The following is a 22711-nucleotide window of genomic DNA, read 5'->3' on the forward strand; positions in this document are numbered from 1 at the left end:
TCCCCAGAGCCCTGGGCGAGCCGGTCCCTCTCCAGGCCGTGCCCTGAGCGGATGGCTGGACCAGGCGGTGCCCGGGCCTCCCACCATCCTCGCGTTGTCCCTTTGTGATCCCCCGGCACCTCTGGAGGTGCGTGTGTCTGGGACTGTAAAAGCAACTTGGCAAGGAACAGGCAGTCACGATGCAACTGAAAAATCGAATTTAGATTAAAAACCTGGTTAAATATACGTAGAAATAATGATGCTCAGTGCATTTGCACACCTGCCGGCACAGCAGGGCTGCGGGCGCTCCCGGGGGTGACTTGGTTGTGAAAGGGATCTTCGTAAATGCTGTCCTTGTTGTCCCTGCTCTGGGGTCACTTTAGCGGCTCTAACAACCCCTGGTACAGGCAAAATTGGATCTTAGCCGAAATTTAGCTGAGTTAGCCTCGTGCTGGTGGGACAGAGGGACCTGGGGGTGCTGCTGCCTCACACCTTTCAGGTGGCTGTGGAATGCACTCACAGGGTGTGAAGGTGGGAGATGCGTCTTTAGATCATCATAAGTGGTCAAAACAAATTCATTTTATTCTTTCCCTCCTTCCTAATTTGCTTGTGCCTCCCGCATCTTTGTTTTCCAGCCTTTTGGGGAGCCCTGTAGCCCTGCTTTGGCATTGCCTGTAAATCTGGGCTCTGCTGTGTGCAGGCCATCTCCCTGGGAACATCTGGCTTTGGGCAGAATTACGGTCTTTTTTGACAACTGACAGATGTGAAAACAAGCGGTGGTAGGCTATGGTTACCTCAGTGCCTACAGGTTTTTAGTGAAGCAATTTATTTATACTCCTGATCAGCTTTAGGATGTTTTTTTACCCTGGTTTGGGCCAGAAGCCTTGATTTCTCTGTATAGGCTGTATTTCAATAAACTTGGATGGTGATTTTAGTGTGGGGTGTCTACCCTGTTACTTTGTTCTGGATTTCATTCTAAAATTAACTGTAAATTTTCTTTCCATATTTTTAACTAGATGGAGGCAGGCTTGTCATTCACATCAATGTGTTTATCTGTGTTGTTGAGTTTTGGGTGCCAGTGTAATATGCTGTGAGTTTATGTGGAAAATTACCACCATCCACTTATAATCACACAGGGAAAATATTGTTGTTTTCAGGCTCTGGAGATACAGCCAGAATTTTTTGTTCACATGGCAGCAGCAAACTCTACTCCGCCTGGCTCTTTGGATCTAAACCAGCCTGGATTTGCGAAGGAGATCCTGGGAACTAAACTGGAGGTCAAATACCTCTGCTCAGATTGCAAGAATATATTGAGGAGGCCATTTCAAGCTCAGTGTGGACATCGCTACTGTTCCTATTGTCTGAAGAAAATTATAAGGTAACTAACTTTTTGCCTTCATTCTGAAGACAAAATGCTTGAAAAGGCATTTTCAAGAAAAAAAAAAAAAGAGAGGTCTAATTTTTAGGGCCTTTTCAGCAAGGGAGCTGTGTTTAATCATTGAGGTTCAGTATCAGGTCATATTTAAGGGAATGTGTAATCTCTGATGTGCTTTTATTGTTCTGGGTGTTGCTTCAAAGTTCCCTTTTCCAGAATCTCCCAGATTGTTTCTGCTGTTCAGGTCACAGTCCAGGTGGATCACCCATCTCCTTCAGTCTTCCTCATAGCTACTGAAGGAACTTGCTCCTCAGTCATCATATGGTTGTCGTGCCAAAACGTGAGGAATTTAAGCACTTCCATAAGGGCTTCCAGAAAAGTTTCCTTGTGTTCAGTCTCACTCTTACTTTTAAGTGAGGGAAGTTGAATACAGGAGTTAATCAGGAGAAGATAAATATTTAGAATCAGAAATGGGCATCAGAAATGCACATAAGCAAAGGCTCAATGTGGTGTTTTAAAAATAAGAAAATGCTTTCGTTTTATAAAGTTACCAGAAATCACTTTACTGCTAAATCATAAATTGGTCTCTTTATGTTGTGTTTGATGATTATTTTTTCTGTCTGATAGTGCTGGACCTCAAAAGTGTGCCAGCTGTATTCAGGAAGGGATATACGAAGAAGGGATTTCTATTTTGGAAACAAGCTCGGTAAGTAAAAATTTTTTAAAATAAAGAAGCTCACTGATGTAATCGATACCACTTGCAGTTTTTGTTTAAAACACAGGTTCTGAGAAATCCTTATTCCTAGGAAACGTCTTCTTCAGTAGTGAGAGTTATGATTAATGTGGTAGACTCCCCAGCTTCTAAAATCCAGGTCACGTTAATATAGCGGTGGCCTATTTAAACACTGTAATAATGATTTGTTTGCCACTAGCACACCTCTGAGGCTGTGATGTGGTAAGCGGCCTGGAAGAAGCCTCAATAAGGTCTTAATAAAGAATTAAGAGACTGGACTAAAGCTGCAACCCCTCAGTAATTTTTGTGGTTTACTTGTTTTTCCCATTTTAGGCTTTCCCAGACAATGCAGCTCGGCGGGAGGTGGAAAGTCTGCCTGCTGTCTGTATTAACAGTGGCTGCACTTGGAAGGGGACTATTAAAGAATATGAGGTAAAGATCAAAACAAGGCTTTTGATGTCCGTGTCCTTTCCTGTGTCTTTGAGGGGAGCTCAGGTGGTTTTACTTGTACACTGACACTGGCAGTGTTTGTGGGAACTTTCATCTCCCTGGACTTCACTGCAAGCTGGAGAGATTGCTTGGCTGAGCTAGGTTTGTGTGCCCTGCTGAGGGCATGGGCTGAACTGAAACAATTTCAGGTCTGCTCATGATTACAGGCACCAAGCACGTCCCTTCCACGGTGGGAATCACCTGCTCTATCTCCAGCTCCTTTCTGCTGTAAAAAACAAGTAAAGTGTCAAGAAACTGTGCCATGCCATGAAATTGTTGTGAAGTTCTCTGCATTATGTAAACCTAAAAGCTACTTCAGACCTATGAGCTTGGGGAAAGTGGCCTGGCCACAATCCTCTTTCCAGTCAGCTGCCTCCATAGCTGCCAGGGCAGCAGGACCAGGCGTTGGTCACTGGCTGGCCACCCATTGCTCCGAGCTGTTCTGGACCACGAGTCTGCTGGACAGGATGGTTTTTCCAGCCCTGATCTTCTCAAGGAGCCCACCAGCTCTTTAATCCAGGCTGCCCTTTTGTGGCCTTGGGCATTTGGTCCTTAGCGTGTGTCTGGCTAACGTGCCTTGTGAGAAGCGTGTTCTTGTTGAGAGGCAGTGGGCCACATACCTCCCTGTGCTTTTCAACAAATCCAACTCTTCTGTGGCAATTTGCATCATTAAAATGCATTGGCAGTTAGCAGTGAATGTGTATATGCCTGTGAAGCTTTGGTGCTCCTGAAGGACAGTTTTGTCATCCCTCTTGGAATGGAAGAACCACCATGTGGGGGGTCTGAGAGGAATAAATGTTATTTCCCTCCAACACTCATCCTAGGTAAAGATTGTAGTCCTGTGGTTCATGGAACTTTGGTAGTGGCTGAGATGTGTGTCAGGAAAAGTTGAAACCTCAGTCTGTCTAGGGTAATGTTTGGATTCTCTCCAATGCTACTGCAAGATGACAGGAATTAAAAAACAGCTGTGGATCATGCTTGAGTTTTCTGACTAGCTCCTAAGCCTGTTAACAGAGAGATGCTTCTGCACCTCTGCTTCCTTGTCCTGTCGTCTAGAACCTTCTGCTTCTTTGTGCTAGAAGTTCAGTCCAAAAGGTGAGGGAATGTAGGGTGCTAAATGGTTCTGCTGTGAAACCCTCATTCATAGATCTCTAAGTGACTCATGGTGTGAATGAATAAATGTCAAGGAAAAAGCTTAACAGTGATACAGCACTGAGAGTTTGGGAGTTGCATTGCAGGGTACAGTATGTTCTACTGAGGTTCCAGGTTCAAACTGTGCTGTTGGTGCCTGCAGATTGTTTGACCCACACTTTAATTTCTGCTGCTGACCAGTGACTAGAAGTCTAATGCCTGCTGCAGTGTTCAAAATGGTGATTGTAGTAAGGGAGCTCATCTCCATTACACTAAACTATATTTCTCAACAGCTTCCGATGCTATTGATTGTGCTGTGACTGATGAGCTCTTCTGAACCTTTTCTCCTGGATTAAAAAAAAAATAAAATCTTAAAAGAGTTCCTGTAGAGCTCAACAAAAATCATCAGCTACCAAAGGTCTTCCCTGTGTGGTCTCACAAACGTTGGAACACAGGCTTGAATTCAGCCAGAACTTGCACTAGAAGTTCAAAAGGGAAATGAGCTGTCCTGGGATAAGTCTTTCTTCTTGCAAGGCTGTAGGTGTGTGTGATGCTCCAAGACCTTAGCACAACTGCTTAAGACCATCTGAATGGATAAGGCTTTGCCTCTTTTTTACTCTCCGCCTAATCTTCAAAAGGTCCTGTTAGGTGTTTTGCTAAAACAAGTCTTATGTTGTGTAGAGGTGCGACTCCAGGGTGCTTGGGCTGCAGGTCTTCAGCACTGATCTTGACTGTCATGGGTTTTGTTAGTCTTGGGGCAGTCTTGTGTGATGAAAGGGGAGCGGGATTTCGAGCAACATGAGTTTGTTCCTCTCGGGATTGACCTTGTCTCTCCTGCCTACCAGGGGTGGCATTCAGTCTACTGGGGTTGAGGTTATTTTGTGCGCTCTTGGGAGAAGCTATTTCTTTCCTGGGAATTGTGGGTCAGAGAGAAGATCTGGACTGTGTTATCTCTCCTCTCAGCTGCCTGCCAAGGAGCTGTGGCATTTAATCAGGCCTGGCTGTCCTCATGTGGTTGGAGCTTGGGAGATGGTATGTGGAGCTGAGGAGAGGAGGCATCAAACGAACCTCTGAGCCCAGAGTCTCTCTCAGTACTGTGGACTAATGTTAAGCCCTGCTTTATGGGTAGGCTTGTTAATTTAGTGGTCTCCTCCGGCAGTATGGTTGCATCTGTAGCCAGCAATGTGTGTAACGTCCTGCAGCAGCTCAGCACTCCCACTATGGAAAGTCCCTCGCTGCGCTATTTCCGACAGGACATGGAAAGTCCCTAAGAGCGAATTCATTGTTTGCTAATTTAAAAGTCATGTGTTCATACTGACTCGGCTGCTATCCACTTACAAATCAAAAGATACTGTCACTTCTGGTTTGCCAATCTTATCAGGGCATGAACAAGGAAAAAAATGTTCTGCAGCTGAAAAGCTCTAGGTCTTCAACTTCAAAAAAATTAATAAAACTGATTTCAGTTTTGCTTTCTGTTCAGACAGACCAAAGTTCAGCTCTCAGAAGGACATACAAAACTGAAAGAGTGCAATCTGCTTGGACATGGCTTGCGCTGCTCTTAAAGCTGGGTGAAGCATATGAAATATTTAAGTGCTTAGCACATGTCTGTGTTTATAAATGCATTTTTCAGACTTTGTAAATATTTAGTGGCATTTGGATAAAGCAGTTTGTGGTGGGGCTGGAGGATTTTTCCTTTTAATCAGGAACCTCTTTTCATGTATAGGTTTCCTGATGAGTCTGCCTGAACGTACATACAGAAAAGCAGACTGTGGGCAGGAGCCTTTATATTCTGGTGGAAAGTCTGAGGACTTTAGCAGAAACTAAACTAGCCTATTTGACCAAAAGGCCACACCAAGAAAACATGCTCTGTGATATCCAGATAGACAGAGTTTGTGGTTCCTCAGCACTGGAGTGTTTCTTTACTTGCCTTGTAGTACCTCCAATTGCCTATGTCACTCTTCTCTTTTATCAATATATCTTCAGTTCTCTTATACCTTTTATTTATGCTTTTTATACCACCAGCTCCCTTTCTTTGGCACCCATCAGGATTGGGATGGGAGGAGCGGGCTGCAGAGGGGTGTTCACATGGTCAGCCATTTGTCACTCAGAGTCCGCCCTTTGTTACCCAGTTCATCTCAGGAGATACAGTATTTTTTAAGACATAAGGAAATGGAATTGTCTACGTTTTGGAAGGAGAACTAAGTTTTAAGCTTAATCTTGACAGCAGTATTTAAACTAAGTTGGAAGGAGGGTTTCTAGGAAAACAGATGAGCTCAGCTAGATCATGGTTGACTGTCATCTGTGGTGATAACCTGTCCTCATCCAAACAGGAGGGAATGTGTTTTCCTTCTGGTCATTTGTCACTGTGGTTTTGAAGAGTTCACTTTAATTGAAGCCTGGAAGGCTGTGGAAGATGCAAAACTCAGAAAAGTGATATTACTCCGAAGCAAATGGTATTGGAGAGTATGTCCATGTCCCATTCTGGGCTATGTGGCTTCCTGAAGCCAGAAGGACAAAGTAACTGGGCAGTCCTTTCTTGGCCAGTGTTCCTACTGGGAGATGTTGAAGAAGCCCTGCTACACCTTGTGTAGAGAAAACTGTCGCTCTTCAAAAATGCTCCTGGGGGCTCTGAGCCAAGGGGTGGTCCTGCTTCATGATGCTTCGCTATTTCATGCCCCCTTCATTCTGGCTGCATCCCAGCAATGCCCTGGTAGTTTCTGATGGTCATTTTCAGCTTAGGCTGAGAACTTAATCTTCAGGCTTTTGCACATTACTTAGAAGAGCTGCTTCTGAGTGTTTTAGAGCAGTGTTGCCTGCATGGAATACAGGATTTTACATGCTGTGGCAATCACACTGGATGATGCTGTATCAGGGACACCAGCCTCCCTTTTAAAATCCTACACAGCATTTATTGTCTTTTTTGAAGGTTTTGGTTCCCAGTGATGGTATAGTATTGAAGTGCAGTTTGCAGCTGGTTCCAGCCGGATCAGTTTGCCCCAGGACAAGATCACTTTTTTGTGGGAGGATCCCTGACTTACACACACAAATGACCAGAAGGACCTCCTGCTTTGGAAAAAGGGATCTGACACACCTTTACTTTCCAGAGCTAGAGCTGAGGACTACTCAGCCTCCCTTACAGTCCCCAGAGTAGAGTTTATGTAGCTGGCTGCCCAGACACGAGGCAGTTTCTCGTCCAAGCCTGTGGTGGGAGGTAAGCCATGGGGAGTGCCAGAGCGTTTGTGTGGGAGGGGGTTGGAAAGCCCCAGCTGTAGAGGGTCTGCTCTTACCTTCTAAAAACAGCTCAGCCTTCTTGTGGTGGCCCACCTAATTAACACTTTTGGCATCTATTTCTTGGAAAACTAAAAGCTGTAAGTCATGTGCTTTGAAGCTGAGGTGAGTGCTGTGGGTCCCTTCTAAGCATGATGAAACCCCTCAGCATGAACACAGCTCTGGGGTTTGTGGGGCACCACTTCACACCCAGGGAGATGTTCCTGGGGCTCCAGGTGTCTGCCAGGAGCCAAAGCCATGATCACACACACACACCCTTGGGCACTTCCAACTCTTTGGACAGCCTAGAGAAGTCGTGTTTGAAATCAAGTTACTCACGACAGGCTCGACTTCTCCAGCATGTGAAAGACACCTGTCCCAGCTGTGATGTTTGTCACATCTCCCCTTTTCTGGGTGCCAGTCTGTAACACAACCTCATGCTGTAACAGCCTTTCTGTTCACAGCCTCCACCTCCGTGCTGCCTGCGGGGGAAAGGAGTTGACCTTGCTCTTCCCCACCATCTGCAGCTCACCTTTCTAATGTGAAGGTCAAGCAGATCACTGTGAAGCTTCATCCTGCAGCTGTCCCTTCTGATCTGAGTGATGAAGGTGAAGCTTTGTGTGCTGGTGAAAGTACTGTGAGAAGGGAGGGAGATTTCTCCAGGGGTGTTATCCTGGGTCATGGTCAGTACAGGCAGTGCTTTCAGTGTGCTTGGAGCACAGCCATCAGCACTGCAGCATCTCCTGCCGCTAACAGCAGCGGTTGGCTCACTATCGGAGGTGAATTCAGATCATTCCTATGAGCGTGCTGGTGCCTGGCATTATTAGTGTGATGGTATGATTGGAGTCCACTCCCTGTTGGCAGGTTATTCTCAAACAGTGACCTCGTTAGACATGAACGGCACATCTTGGGCATTTTTCATGCAACAGTGACTGGAACTGTTAATTGTAGCCTAGAAGTCCTGTGGAGTTATCTCTGATCAGACATTCCCAATTGATTTGAACCTCCCTTATGTGTCAGCCAGCTGTTTACAGAGACTCAGTGTAGTCCAATGCCAGAATTTTTTATTTCCTTGGCAAGGGGATTTAGTCTTTTTGTTTTGCAGTGCAGCTAGCTGCCTCTGAGGCAAGAGACAGTGGTGCATGGGCTCCAGCTGACTGTGGGGCCAGCTCAGGTTCACACTTGGGCTTATCTAAAATCCTCTGGGGCTCAGCCCTGCTCCATTTCAGACTAGAAGCTCCTCTGGAAGATCATTCCTCTGGATTGATGAAGGGATTTGGAAAAAGCATCCTGAAGTGTCCTAGTGTCTTGTGCTTGTGTAGTTCAGAGCAAACAGGGAAAGGCAGAGTCTGTTTTAGGAAATGTTAGAAAGTCCACTGCTCTTTCAAATGTTTCTTGTATCCTTCAACCTTCTTCAGAACCTGCTCTTGTTTTCACATCCATCTTCAATGCAAGAAATGCTGCCTTGATGTTCCTCTACCAATAACCCCAAATCAAATGTCTGTCTAATCAGCTGTAAAAGCCAATGAACAAAGTCATCGAATGTTGAAAGCAAAATTTCTTGTGCTGGTTCTGAAGAGGGCTGTGAATGAGGCCCCTGGGAGCCCCTGACATCTCTTCTGCCACTTTTAGTCCTCAACTCGGGTGGACACCATGGCATTAGACAGCAGAGTAAAGGCGGTGGTGGTTTCCCATGCCATCATTGCCATATGCATGTCCACTAAAGCCACAAGCAGTTACTGATGGGAACTTAATCTTTGGTTATGACACTTTCTTTGAGGTTTAATTTTTGTGATGCCAAGCGTACTTGCTTGGATCATTGTCGGCAGCGTGTCCCAGCAAAGGGAGCAGGTCGTGTGTGGCACCAGCTGATGTGATGGCCTTGGAACACTCCTGCTCCCAGCTGGCACTGAGTTACAGGCTGGGTTCCTGCTCTCCAGCCCCGTGTTGTGGGGTTCCATGCAGTAGCACAAGGACCATGTGTGTGTTCCCAGTCCACCTGTGTGATGGAAGCTCTGAGCAGGCCTGACTTAGAACAAGCCTTAGGACTTCCCTGATGAGGAGGAGACAGCACGGAAGGGCATGTTGACTTCAGAGGAGCAGGACATCCCAAAGTACCTGTGTTTTGCTATACACTCCCCTCTTGGAGGCTCTGGAGCCCTTGGGGACCTGGCAGAGGAGCACAATGTTGTTCTTGGTGCGAGGGATTCAGTTTCCCTCGAAACCTATGCAGGCTTCTTTTACACTGGAGACCCATTTTCAGTGTTTTCTCTACATTTCTGTGGGCCCATCCTTTTTCTTGTAGCCAGGCTAAGATGCCAAACGAGTTGTGGACTGGACATAGCAACACTGGACACTGTCTTAGCTCTCACAGCACTCTGCTGTGCCCTGTGTCACCTGAGCTGGCTTTCCTCTGCCATCCTGTTAATTTTCCTTCCTTTTTGTTGCTCCCTTCCTGCTGCCAAGCCTTTCAGCTTTATTGATGCTTATGGTTGCTGTTGCTGTGCTTGGAGGGGACCAACGACTTTCAAAGATCAACCTGCAGGAGACTCTTTGCAGAAGAGCTGCTGTGTGCAGCCACACCAAGCCTGTTCTCTGACAGCCCTGCCCTTTACGATAACCTTCCTTCAGGGCTCTGCCAGAGGCATCTCACAGCAGCTGTTTCAGAGGTTGTTTTTCTCAGCCACTTGCTTTGCCTCTTGACTGGAGGGAGGAGTGCTGTGTCACACTGATGGATTTCCCAACGCAGTTGCAAGACCTCCATAAAAATGGTTTTGCACTGATATGGCAGGTTACGAGCAGGGCAGCTGGGGAGCAGGTGCACCTCCTGCTCTGCCATCATGGTATGGGGACAGTAATTTTCAGCAGGAGCCTCTTCCATAAATTCAAGTTTAGCAAAGCCTTGAGAGGCACAACAGCAATTAGATTAAACTGCAGTTTTCCCTTTTGTCTTATGCAGGCGCAGCAGGGCACTTTCTCCTGGCATTCCTTAGCAAACAATCGTTGTGTCCTGCGGAGATCAGCTGATGTTACTAAATCTCACTTTTTCCCTGTGTGTGCATGTGCTTTTCTGCGTGGCTGCATTCAGATGTGCTGCCCTTGCTGCCTGTTCCTGCTGGTTGAGAGCTAGAGTGCAAGGGGATGATCCTGGGAGTGCCCTGAGAGAAATCTCAACTGCAAATAGTTTTTCTGCTTTCCTGATACTGAGGTGGGAGAGTTACAGTGTGCGCAGACCTGCAGGCGAGGGGAGGAGGGCTCAGCACCTCCATGGCAGCCTGTTTGTGCCAGGGAGGGTCACAGGTAGGTCGCAGTGGTAACCCTCGGGTGCCTGTGCCCTGAGCGTGTGCTCGTAGGCTGCCCTGGTCCTTCCAAAGGTGGGGGTGGTGGTGTCTGATTCTCTATCTAGTCTCTCAGGTTGGCTCCCAGAGACTTGCATGTTCTGATGGTGGCATGTGATGTACAGGCTGCCACTGGGTTGTCTCGCTGTTTATTTTTAGGGAGTGAAATTGATGTGCAGATCAATAGACAGTTTTGGTTTTAATTGAGTGGGAAGAGCAAGGTGTTGCTCTGCAGGCTGTTAACTCTGCCCAGTTTTTCCTACTCCTGCTGTTGGATGCTGCAGGCTGGTGTGTGCCTCTGTTTACAGCTGGTGGATGAGAAGTCAACGCTGAGGTAATCGGAGAATAGCCCTGAAGGTGTGAGCCAGATGGTTGTCTTCCAGTTCTGCTTTAATTCTTCTATTGCCATCCCCTCTCTCCAGCACCTGTGAGACTTGAGACAGGTTTGCTCTGGGGCAACTCTGCTCTCACCAGCCCTGTTCATAGTGATGGCTTTCCAAAGCCGCCTAAAATGTTCACAGCACATGCCCGAATGTCAGAGATGCTTCTCTTAGCTGCAGAAGCTCATGGATGTGGGTTTGGGAAAGGTATAAACAGGAGGATTGCCCCATTCCTGGGGGAGTGGAGTGTAGCAGGTCAGGCTTGAATGCCAACCCCTGCTCTTGGGCTCCCAGGTGGGGTGGATTTCTTACAGCAGCAATACCATCTGCCTCTGTTCAGACACCCACGTAGAGGGGGAAGGAACAGGGGATTCCAGAAGAGCCCGAAACTTTATACAAAAATTTTTGTCTAGAGGTTTGGATCTGTGCTGGTTAAAGCTAATGTTTCTGTGTGTCTTAATTTATAGGACTAGTTGCACTTTCAGCTTAGCTGTGTGGGGCTGGTTTCCCTTCTCGTGCTGCAGGCTGAGCACGCTTTGTGGGGCTGCCTGCACCTTGGGTGTTGTATCGCAGTGTAGTGTGTAGTCGGGATGGAAGATAAACACTGGGAGGTGGGGAGTGCAGAGGGGGTGGTAGTTTCAGGCCTAGCACATCAGCACAGGAGAACGTAAGTTTTAAATGCTCCCTTTTAAAATAGTTGTCTCTACATTGAAGTTTCCTTTCTTCAGCCAGACTGTTTGTTCTTATGCCAGCATTCTGTGGGTCGTGGGGAAGATGCTATCTGGTGTTTCTAGAACATGAGAGCAGTAGGTGGGTAGAAGAAAGGGTTCAGCCCCTCTGAGTGAGTGGGATGAAGGAAGGCACTCTGCCTCCTGCACCTCCTCTGCAGGCAGTGGTGTCTGTGCAGGCAGCACTGCCCAGCTGAACCGTACAGGCTGTCCGGGCACTTTTACAGGGACAGCCCAGTGGGGCGTTGAGTCTGAGTACTCACTTAAAATATAAAAAGGAGAGAGTAACTAAGAAGCCAAAGCTGAGCCACTAATGGGTTTCACTTTCCAGTTTCTGATGTGGTAACAGTATTTAAGTTTGTGCATGTTTTGCCCCCCAAGACAGTAACTTGTTTTAATAAAGAGTAAGTGCGACCACGTTTTCAAAGCATCTGGCTTCAGACAACTCCTTTATAAATGCTTCTGTTTTTTTTCCTGTTATTACCATGGCAGGGTACTTTAGTACACTTATCTTTTAATCTGAATTTTGAGCTGCGTATTCATGGAATTTACAATGCCTTGTTTCAACTGGTTGGTGTGTAAAGAGAAGGTTTTTAAGTGGTGTGGAAATGACACAGAAAGCAGAGGCACGTTCTAGTATTCCCAATATAGCCAGTATCACTGGCCCTAGTATTTGCTGAGGACAGAGTATTACGTTGCCCTGATCATTTGTTCAGCTCCTCTGGCTGCCAAACAAACTGTGTGTGCTCTTGCTGCAGTGGTGGGTATTTGTGTGCAGGGGCTATTAAATGAAACATTTTTAAAATATTTTTCTTTCTGGTTGAAAAATGGTTTTCTGATTTGAATGTACTGTCAGACAGCTTAGTCCCGTGTGTGATGAGTAGGCTATGGGTTCATACTTCAGCTGACTGATAAGCATTACAGTGGAAAAATTATACAAATTATCTTGATGACATAGTGTGGCTTGCTTCAGTCAATCTGCCTGAATGGGTATTTTCCTGGCAGAGCCATAAATGGAGCTTCCTGTTGAGAATGTTATTCATCAAAGCAATAATTTGATAATTTTTTAAAAAAAATATTGTAGCAACTTTTAAATTGAAGCTGAGGCTGTGTAGACACCCCAAATTCTGGTAGCCTGGAGATAGCACAAATGAGTCAGCATGCAGAATTATCAGTGTGACCGAGATTTGAGTATTGGTTGGTAGAGTACAACGCTTTTCTGTAGTAAAGTATAAAACTACCCTTGTTGAATTGTACTCATCATATAACCTCATTGGAGCTTTTATTTAGAGGACCAAATATTCTCCTGTCAATTCTCTTACAGGCTCATGACGAAGTCTGCCCTGAATTTCCACTGACTTGTGAAGGCTGTGGGAAGAAGATCCCAAGGGAGAAGGTACCTTCCAGCTGTTGGTGAACCTCGTGCCACGGTGGCGTTTGGCGTCCTGATGGGCTGACACCAGCGGGCTTGGAGTAGAGAGGAAAACCAAGACCATTAGAAAGTGAAATGGGAAAAACAATTAAGTGGCAGCCATTAGTACAGATGTGACCTTTCCATAAGGCTCAAAATACTGGTCAGGTGGGGTGAGCATGACTCATTGGCACTTGTAGCTTTGTGTTCGTGCTGCTGACACTGCCTCCCTTTGAGTGGTGTCTTGGGTGCAGAACCTCCATGGGAAAAGCACACTTGTGGTTTTAAGGGGTACTTCTGTCCTGTGTAACTATATCAACCACTGCTGCTATTTTTGGAAGGGAGCCCATCTCCAGCTAAATTAATGTATTCCAAATTATCATGTAAAAAATCCATATCTATAGGTTCCCCCCTGCTGCTGACTCCTGGGGCAAGGCTCAAAAGTCTGAAAATCAAAGGTTTTGGGAAACATCTTCAGAAAACATCTGAAACCATCCTGCCTGCTACAGGCAAATATTTTTAGTAGCACTGTTGCAAAAGGTCATTTGAGCAGGGCAGGGGGAACAGAAGCATCAAAAAGATGAGTGAAGGGTTCTTCTAAATGGGCAGAGTAACGAAGGACTTGGTGCTGGGGTCTTGGGATACAGATCTGCTTGTCTGCAGGCTGAAGCTGGAGCCCAGCAGAGACTAGGCTTGTAGGATTCCCAAAGGTGATCTCTCCTTTGTTTAAATATTAACTCCCTCTTTTATCCCTCTCCAAACTTCTGTTGATTAGCTGCAGCCGTTGTAACTCTCAGTAACCTGACTCATTAAGCAAGCCAGATGGATCTAGAAGCTTTTAAGAAAGTGGTTTTAAAAGTTTTAATCAACATTTGTTGTAGCAGATGTAGGTGTTAAATGTGGAATATGGTTGTTGTTCAGAACAGACCACTGTTATCTGATGAGGAGAGGTATATCAAAAACAAGATGGTGATGTGCCAGTGCTTGTTAGCATTAATCATGCACTGTGTGGGAACCCAAACAAGTCATCCTGGCAGCTGGGGGTTAGTGGCACTTCTCTGTAGAAATATCCACCGTTGGCCTTGGCTCCTTATAGAGCTTCAGCTGCCAGATGAGTGGTGTCCAAGGTGCAGTGTCCTTCAGCACCCCAGTGACATGAAGCTGGACCCAGCAGAGCAGCTTCCCTCACACAGGTAGACTTGCAGTAATTGCTATAAATACTCAGGCAGGACTACTGGGAAGCCTTTTGTTCTCAGATGTGTAATGCTTACCTGGAAGTAAAAATACCAAGCTGCAGTGGGTTATATGAAGTGCCCAAAATTAAACAGCTATCTGTTTCATAGGGTTGTTCCTTATGCCTCCCCTTCCTCTGCCCTTAGTGAAGATTGTTGCTCAGCAATGTGTACCTGTGCTGGTTGCTTTTTCTTTCTTGCATATGCAGGTGAGAAGTGAGACCTAGCTGTCAAGAGAAAGAGAAATAAAACTTCCTTCCACATACGTGTCAGTGCTGTATTTACCTTACAGTGGAAGTCATACCTAATCGTAGGTAGTGTCCAGGTTTAACTAGTTTGGCAGCTAGTGATTACTGATGACTTGGGTGTTCTTGAGATCACCTTCAGTTTTCTAGGTGTCAGCAAGATGGAAAGGGATCTGCTGGGGACATGTAAGATCTAACATTGCCTTCCTTTCTTTCTAGTTTCGGGACCATGTGAAAATTTGTGGCAGATCTAAAGTGCCTTGCAGATTTGAGGTTGTCGGGTGTGCTGAGGTGGTAAGGGCTTGTCTGTTGATGTTTATCATGGGACTTGTTTTCAGTTCCAGTGTTAGAGTTGATCTGCAAACTGCTGTTGCCCAAACTGTTACAGATGTTTGTATTCAGATACTTGAACAAAGTGGTGTTTAAGACCCTTTGCAAATGGAGCTTGACATCATCTGCTGTCCAGTTTGGGTGTCCAGAGAATGAACTTAATGTGGAAGGAAACCTCCTCCCTCTTGAGGAACACCCTGAGTGATTTGGGACCCTGGTGGTTATGTTGCTTTCAGCTGTAAGCGCAGATCTGGGGCCAGGCCATATTTCTCCATGTCACTTAGTTTTCCCAGCTCCTATTTGGTGATGTTCATACAAATTCCTCCTCGGGGGGATTACATGAGGCTTTGTCCTTGGTGCTGTTCAGTACATCTGGCAGAGCCCGTTTGGGAAGTAATGGGGGAAGACAGGGTAGAGCGGTGTACAACTGGGGAAAAGTTAAACATCCATCTATGTATGTGATTTGCATCATTTCTAAAACAAAACACCCCACCCTCAAAACGGGTTTTTTAACTATCTTTCTTTGGGTTTTCCACTTTATAATTTAAAGCTAACGTTGTGACCTCAAGAGGAGGAATTTGTTCTGTGGATGGTGACAGCGTAGATTGAGATTGCTGAATGAGGGCTGTATTTCTCTTCATGTAGGTGGAAAATGAAAAGCTACTAGAACATGAAAGCAAGTGTTTGGCGGAGCATCTCTACATGCTACTGAGTTTTGTGCTCAGCCTCAAGGCTGGGTCTGGAGACCTAAAGCCCCTTCCTGCCCTTTCCTCATCACAAAACAACTCCCCACTGCTGGCAGCAAGCTCTCTGTGCTCAGAGTCAGAGCTCTCCAGGTCCCTGGAGCTCTTGGGAAGATGTGAGGCTCTTGAGAGGAAAACGGTGACCTTTGAGAACATTGTCTGTGTGCTCAATCGGGAGGTGGAAAGAGTGTCTCTAACAGCTGAAGCCTACAGTCGGCAGCATCGACTAGACCAGGAGAAAATCGAAACACTGAGTAACAAGGTGTGTAACCACTGGCTTGGGCTTTCCAGCACTCTGAGCAGAGACTTTTCAGTTTCCTTTCCATGTTATTAGCTAGCAAAGCTTCACCGCCTAGTCCTGAAGCTTCACAAATCTGAAGGCAGAACTAAAATATCGTTTGTGCCTGTGCCCAACTCTCAAAAGCTTCCTGGAAGATGGGAATTAAACTGAGATGCATTCAGATCTCTTGTTAGAAATCAAGTTATGCAGACACCGAGATGTTGTTGTTCTTAGGTGAAGATTTCCAACAAGAGAAAGAGCACCCAGCATTTCATTTGGATCTCTCTGAATCCATGGGGCTGTGCACCTTCCAGACCTTTCAAAAGGAGTGTAAACATTGATGCTGTGCTATGGTGTTGTGCAGAGCATGGTCTGGAGGTGTGAAGAATCTGCCCCCAGCAGTATGCTCCAGCACAATCCCTGCTGAGCACTGCCAGCACTTGGCAACTGGGAGTTGTGCAGTTTGCAGTGCACCTGTGCTCTCTTGGCAAGGCAGCTGCCAAAACTGCCCTGACTCTCTGTTAGGTAGCAGTGATTAACCCTCTGGAGACCTCGTTGGCTGGGTATAGGTTCTTCTCCTTTTTGATCTACTTTTGTCGCAATGCTGACTCGTTGTTTTTTTTCCCCTCCCTATCTTCACTACTTTTGCTGCTATCGTAACGGAGCTGCTCATTGGGAGGATTTTTCCATTCACTGTGGGAAAGTTTCTAGCTCAAACACTGAGTTGTATTGATGCATCTTCTCCAGAATGACAGGGTTCAGAAGGCAGTTCAGTGAATTGGCTTACAGTGCTGAATTTCTCCCTCCCATGACCCCTGTCAGTTCTGGAGAATGTCTCTTGCTAAAGAGTCATCCTGAAGGGGATGCTGGTGTCTACTGGCTTTCTCAGGTCTCACAGCAGTACGTGTTTCTAACCAGGCTGCACCGTATATCCCACTGAGCAGGTCCGCCAGCTGGAAAGGAGCATTGGGCTCAAAGATCTGGCCATGGCTGAGATGGAGGAAAAGATCCGCAACATGGAAGCTTCCACCTACGATGGTGTTTTCATCTGGAAGATAACAGAATTTGCCAGGAAGCGTCAGGAGGCGATAACAGGCCGCTCTCCTGCAATCTTCTCTCCAGGTTATTGCCCACAAATTTGCGAAACTGCAAAAGCCTTCTGTGTCTCAGCTGGGTGTGGGATTTGCAGTGGTGTCCTTAGCAGGGGAGCTGCTGGCCATTCAGGTGTTCTTCTGTTCTTCTTTCCCCGTGGAGCCTGAACCACTACTTTTTTTTTTTTTTTGGCATTGAGCAAAATGAAACTGCTGCTGAAAAAGGTGCTTTTTTGATTGCAGAAGACCTTTATAATTTCTCATAATGGAGAATGCAACCCTCTTAGCTCTGGAATAGCCCTGCATAACCCTTTAGTTAGAATTAAAATACTCAGAGACCATAAAACCAGCAGTAAAATTATGAAGGAAGAGAGGAAATATCTGAGCCCCAGAAATGTATTTCAGTGCCTAAAGCATGATGGTGCAAGGGACTATGTCTAAAGCCCAAATCATACCTAGGGAAGTGCTTGAATATATGTTGGAGGAAGAGGCTCTCCTTGCAGAACTGCCCCAGCCCAGCACTGTTCCTCCTGTTCTTAAAAAAGAAAATCTTGGACAGTGAGCAGTAGGTTATAATCTGGCTTGTTTGCTTATGGGAGCACTTCCCAGGCTTGCAGCTGTAAGATGAAACCATCTCTTCACACAATTTCATTGCTCGTTGAGGAGCTCACCTTGCAACAGAATGGTTGAAGAGGGGTGTCTGTGTCTGCCTGAGCAGGAATCACTTAGATCTAAGTGTGCTGGAGAGCTTTTTCAAAATGCCCAGAGCTGCATGCAAACTCAGAGCACGTACCTTACACCTGCTTCCTGGTGCTGTGAAAAAGCAGACTGGCTGAGCTACAAGATAAAAGCAATTGAATTTTTAAAACTACTTTAAAATCTGGGTTTTGGATGAAGGCTGTTGAGTCCATTTTTTCTCTTGAAAAACTGAAATAAAAACGGTTTCCTCTTCTTGAGGAGGGAACTAAACTGCTACTGAAACTGCACATGCAATTAGCATTTCCTTTTAAAAGTCAGCAGCAGCTGTGGAAAACCCCTGCTCTCTGTCCCCGTCAGGAAGGGCAGCACTTCCTTCCTTTTCCCAAAGCCAACAAATCAGCTTCAAATCTATTTTATTTGATTTAGAGGACCTTAAATCTTGCATCCTGTCCATCTCCTACACTGCACTCAAGAGCTGCTTGACCTGACAGTCTCCAGAGGCTGCAGTGTGGAGGGAGATGCTGGATGGAGCTGACTCTTGTCCTCTGGCCATGGGCATCCTGCTTGCTGTGCCCTGTCTTGGGGGCTCCTCGGACCCCTCCGTGTGCTGATGCCACCTGGGGTCCCTGCAGAGGGTGGGATTTATTTTTCTAGGTTGGAGAATCAAGTCAGCTGGTGGAGGTATATAAGTATCAGAGTCAGCCCAAGGGAGGGAAAGGGGTGAAACCTCTCCAAATTCAGGAGGCTTTGTATGTGCAGACGTTTGTCTGGCTGTGCTCTGAATGCACAGTCCCTCCCTGAGCTGCAGCTCATGGTTGCTGATGCCTCCTCCTCCTCCACGCTGTGTACTGGTAGGTCTCCATCCCCTGCCTGGCAGTGGTGACAGGGCAACAAAGGCAGGGCTCAGGGCTTTTATAAACTCTTTCATCAAAGAGTTTATTTTCACAACTACTTTGTGGGCCACCAGACTGTGTTTTATGTTGCTGGTGGGTTTCTGCACTCTGCTCATGAAAATCTTGTCTGTGGCTGGCGGGATTGGAAGGTGAGGGTGCCTCTGTCCGACGCTAGAACCTCTGCTGGAAAAGGCAGGACTTTTTTTTTTAAATCTTGCAAGTGCAAAGTACAAGGCCTTGTTTCCTGTAGAATTCGATTGTGTCATTTAGACAAGAGATCCTTGTTCCTGATGCTGCTTTAGCTGAGAAAATTAGGCTGAGAAACAAATGGTTCTTTTGCAGGTGGACTTTTTTAGTCTTAGAAAGTGAAGCAAATAGACTAGTGCTGTTCAGTTTGGGAAGGAGACAGCTGTGAGGAGAGAGGTCTGGGTTGTGAATAGGATGAAAAAGGGAAATAAGTATAACTGTTTGTTTTGTATTTAAATGTAAAGATGAGGAAATGCCAAATGAAATCTGTGTTAAACCAAAGAGAAGGAAGTAAGGTTACCACTCACTCAACTTTGTAAGGACATGATTGCTACAGGATTTTGCAAAGGACAAAATCATAAAATTCAAAAAGGCAAATCCTCAAAAGAAATGTTCATGGGCGTGAATTGGGACAGACCAAAGTGAAGTTCCTGCTGGAAAGCCACGTGCTCTGGACATCAGATGCTGGGGGGCAGCTTGCTGGGCTTTTGCTTTGCTACTGATGTGCTTTGCCTTTGCTGGGCCAGTGGGAAGCAGGATGCTTGGGTCACTGCTCCGAGCTAGTAGCGTGGTGCACGAGGTGTTCAGCACTCTAGCTGTCTGGTGCCTTTTCTTGCGTACTCCCACTTCTCTGACCAGCCATCCTTTCAGTTCCCCACCTGGCTTTATGTTCACAGGGTTACAGGAGTGCTGAGAAGCCTGGGGGGTGGTGAGGATCTGCCGCTTGGACTAGCAGAGGGTGGCATCCACCCTTGAAAGCCTTTGGGTAAAGCAGGTGGAGAGGGAGGACTAGAGGAAACGAGTTGGGGAGTGCCAGGAGGGAAGGGGTGACAAAGCCCTCATCTCTTGCTCCTCACCCTGTGGAAGTGCACAGTATCTCTGCTATTGCTAGTCTGCCTGTTCCTAAAAGTGCACTGAGTCCTGCAGAAGGTGCCAGTTCTGATCTCTTGCCCCATGCCCTGAGGCTGTTGAGCCTCACTAGACCTGAGGCATGTAGCTCTGTGCTGCTGAGAGGGCAGTTTGCAGTAGGTCCCCTTCTGAAGTGTGTTTCTGTGGCCCTGCACGGGTCTGGTATCACAACATGGGCATTCCCAGAACTGCTGGAGAAGGAGAGAGCCTGGGATCCCAGAGCCCATACCCAGTGGTGCAGGGTGGCTGGGATCCCAGTGGGACATTGAAGCTCAACTCTTTGAGCCCTTGGCCCCATCAGAGGCAGCCAGCTTACAGAGAGGGTGAAGTGAGTACTGAGGATGGTCTACCCCCAGACAGGGTTTTTTGGGGTGGTTTTATTCCTGCTCATCAACATTATTGCCACAAACTGCAGCTCCTTTAGCAGTGATGTGCAGTGCAGCTGGTGGATCTGGAGGGGGATGCAGTGGGCAGTGCCCAGCTCCCAGCACTGCTCGGGGGGCTTGTGCCTGTGGTGGTGGGTGGGGAGAGCCCAAGGGGCCAGTGGTGCCCTGCTCTGCCCCACAGCCATCTGTGTCTCGACTGGACCAGGGGCTCGTGACTGCCTGACCTTGGGCTGTCTCCAAGCCAGTCTAAAAGGGCATCTGTTAGTTGCAAACCACCTCTGTGGTGCAGGTGTTTTAAGACCCAGACCTGGCTTCTTCCAGGACCCAGGTCCTCAGAGTTCAGAGGAACCTGCTGGTGCCAGGCTTTGCTGGGCTGGATGCTCACTGTGTCTGTTTTGCAATCTTCGGTAGCTTTCTACACGAGCAAGTACGGCTACAAGATGTGTCTGCGTGTTTACCTGAATGGGGATGGCACCGGGCGAGGGACCCACCTGTCCTTGTTCTTTGTGGTGATGAAAGGACCCAACGACGCACTCCTGCGGTGGCCCTTCAACCAGAAGGTGGGTTTGGGACAGCGCCCGCCGTGGCCAGCAGTGTTGCTTCTCTAGTTTTTCACCCACTTGAGCTTTCAGACACCGTTGGTCTGGCCTAGTTAGCAAGCAGAAGAAGGAAGGACTTTGATATATCAGCAGCCCTGGGGATTCCCCAGTGTTGCTGAAAGCAGCAAGCGTGCTGCAGGGCGGGGCACGACACGGCAGAGGCTGGGGCAGGAGGGCAGCAGCATGATCGGGAGGCGAGCGGAGCCTCTGCCTGAACTCACGTGAGGAAAGGTTGTCCTGGCTTTGATATTCGGGGTGCAGCTGATGCTCACTTGGCATCAGGAGCTCAGATTGCTATTCCTAGATGTTGCAGGTTTGTGAAACACTTCAAAGCTGAGCAGGTGTAGTATAGGGAGGGAGGGAGAAACCACCTGCTTTCACAGGGGGACGGCAAGTCTAGGACTCCATGAGGAACCTGTGTGGGGTATTGGCATTGGGAGCAAACACCATGTCAGCCACTTTTAGGTTGTCAGAGTCAGTCTGACAGCTCTGTGCTGCCACACAGAAGTTTCCAGTGACAGGGCAGGATGTGGAAAGGTTTCTGCAGAATGTGACTGAGATGACATTGTCCACTGGCCCTACTTACAGGCATTTCTCAGGCTCATGATGTGGCTCTGGTTCCATTGGTATTTGCATGTTTCACAGGCTTCAGGTGAGCAGGTTACTGGACAGAGTTTCCATGTGCTTTTTATTCAGCCACGCTTGTATATTTTCACATTTCCCTCAGGTAACCCTGATGCTCCTGGATCAGAACAACCGGGAGCACATCATTGATGCCTTCCGACCCGACGTGACATCCTCCTCCTTTCAGCGACCCATCACAGAAATGAACATTGCCAGCGGCTGCCCGCTGTTCTGCCCCGTCTCCGTGATGGAAGCCAAGAACTCCTACGTGCGTGATGACGCCATCTTTATTAAAGCCATCGTTGATCTCACAGGCCTCTAACCCTCCTCACCTCCGGGAGCAGTGAACGCAGAGCCAGCCCCAGGTGGGGCATCCCCCTCTTCAGGCAGGTCTCGGAGCAAGGAGGGGGCAGAAAGCAGAAGGGGAAAAGCCCTTCCCAAAAAAGGGACCTTCACTCTGAGTGGAAACAAGGTGTCTGATGGGAACCCTCTTCCCTGGTGTCAGAGAGACCTTCCCTGAGAAGAGGTTTGCATGGACGTTCACAGTCTACAGGTACAAGAAGATCTCCTGCAGGGACTTGGGTGTCCGAACTGCCGCTGTCTGGGCTCCCAGTGGAAATCAGTGCAGCTCTTGCTCTACCAGTTTAGTGCAGATCTGCAGTGCTCTGTAGTAAAACAAGGGTTTGGCCCGACCAAGCACCACCTTGTGTGGATGTTTGGCTCAGCCACCTAGGATTTTCTGCAGAGATCTCTGTGTTCCTGGAAGTTTTGTGTGCTGCAGGGTTGCTGTTGCTCTGTGCTGCTGGCTGGTCTGTGCCTCGGTGGACAGGAGGGCTGCATGGCAGGCTCACTGCAGGCTGGGTCAGAGGTGCAAACAGTTTTCCTGATGTTTTAATGACATCAGTGTCCTCAGAGGTGCTGAGCTGTGTGGCCAGAGGGGGTGTGGTACCCCGAGTCTGGCCCTCCCTGTGGCCTGGGAGGGAGTGTGGGGTAGCACTGGGGATGCCCATGGTGAAAGAGAAGTGACTGTCCCCTGGAGACTGCTTGTCTTGTCCCAGGAGAGGAGGGTGATGCAGGGCTCAGTGCAGGATGTCACACCCCTCAACCCCAAGAGCCCCAGGTGAGTTTTTAGCCAGACCCTGCCATTCTCTGCCTGCCCGTGCCTGAGGCAGAGGTGGGCAGGATGGTGGCAGTGCTGGCAGGTGTCTTTACTCACACACAGATGCTCCTGAGCTGGCTTTCAGCCCCATTGTGGGGCAGCTGCAGCAGCACAGGCACACCAGCCTTCCCAGGGCCTTCTCCAGCGGCCAGGCACGTGCAGCTGCAGCTCCACTGCTGTCTGCACCTACGCTGCTGCCATCCGACTGCATGGGCGCTGTCACCTCTGCAGCTGCCTGCACAGAGAGCGGCTGCTGGCCAGCCTGTGCCCTCCCCAAGGGGCTGCCTTGCCCACCAGTGGCAGCTTTGCCCTGTCCCCTTGGCTCTGGGGACAGCGTGCCTGCCGGTTTCTGGTCATTGCACACTCTGCTCGGCCCCTCGCTGAGGCTGCAGCCCCCTGGTAGAAGCTGGGGTGTCTGGAGAAGTCCCAGAGTGAAGCTTGCTG

General features: G+C 47.8%; 1 protein-coding gene across 1 annotated transcript; it reads left to right on the plus strand.

Moving 5' to 3' along the window:
• The first annotated feature begins 20 nt into the window (after positions 1-20).
• On the plus strand, positions 21-22515 carry TRAF2 (TNF receptor associated factor 2). Its single transcript, XM_026860495.1, has 10 exons — positions 21-127; positions 1137-1357; positions 1982-2060; positions 2421-2519; positions 12745-12816; positions 14528-14602; positions 15284-15643; positions 16606-16783; positions 20297-20445; positions 21212-22515. Exons 2-10 carry the CDS (start codon positions 1170-1172, stop codon positions 21428-21430), a joined length of 1419 nt encoding a protein of 472 aa, XP_026716296.1. The 5' UTR covers positions 21-127; positions 1137-1169; the 3' UTR covers positions 21431-22515.
• The last annotated feature ends 196 nt before the right edge of the window (positions 22516-22711 follow it).

The sequence above is a fragment of the Athene cunicularia genome (genome assembly GCF_003259725.1).
Source record: "Athene cunicularia isolate RWA chromosome 17 unlocalized genomic scaffold, athCun1 chr17_part1, whole genome shotgun sequence".
Taxonomy (NCBI): Eukaryota; Metazoa; Chordata; class Aves; order Strigiformes; family Strigidae; genus Athene; species Athene cunicularia.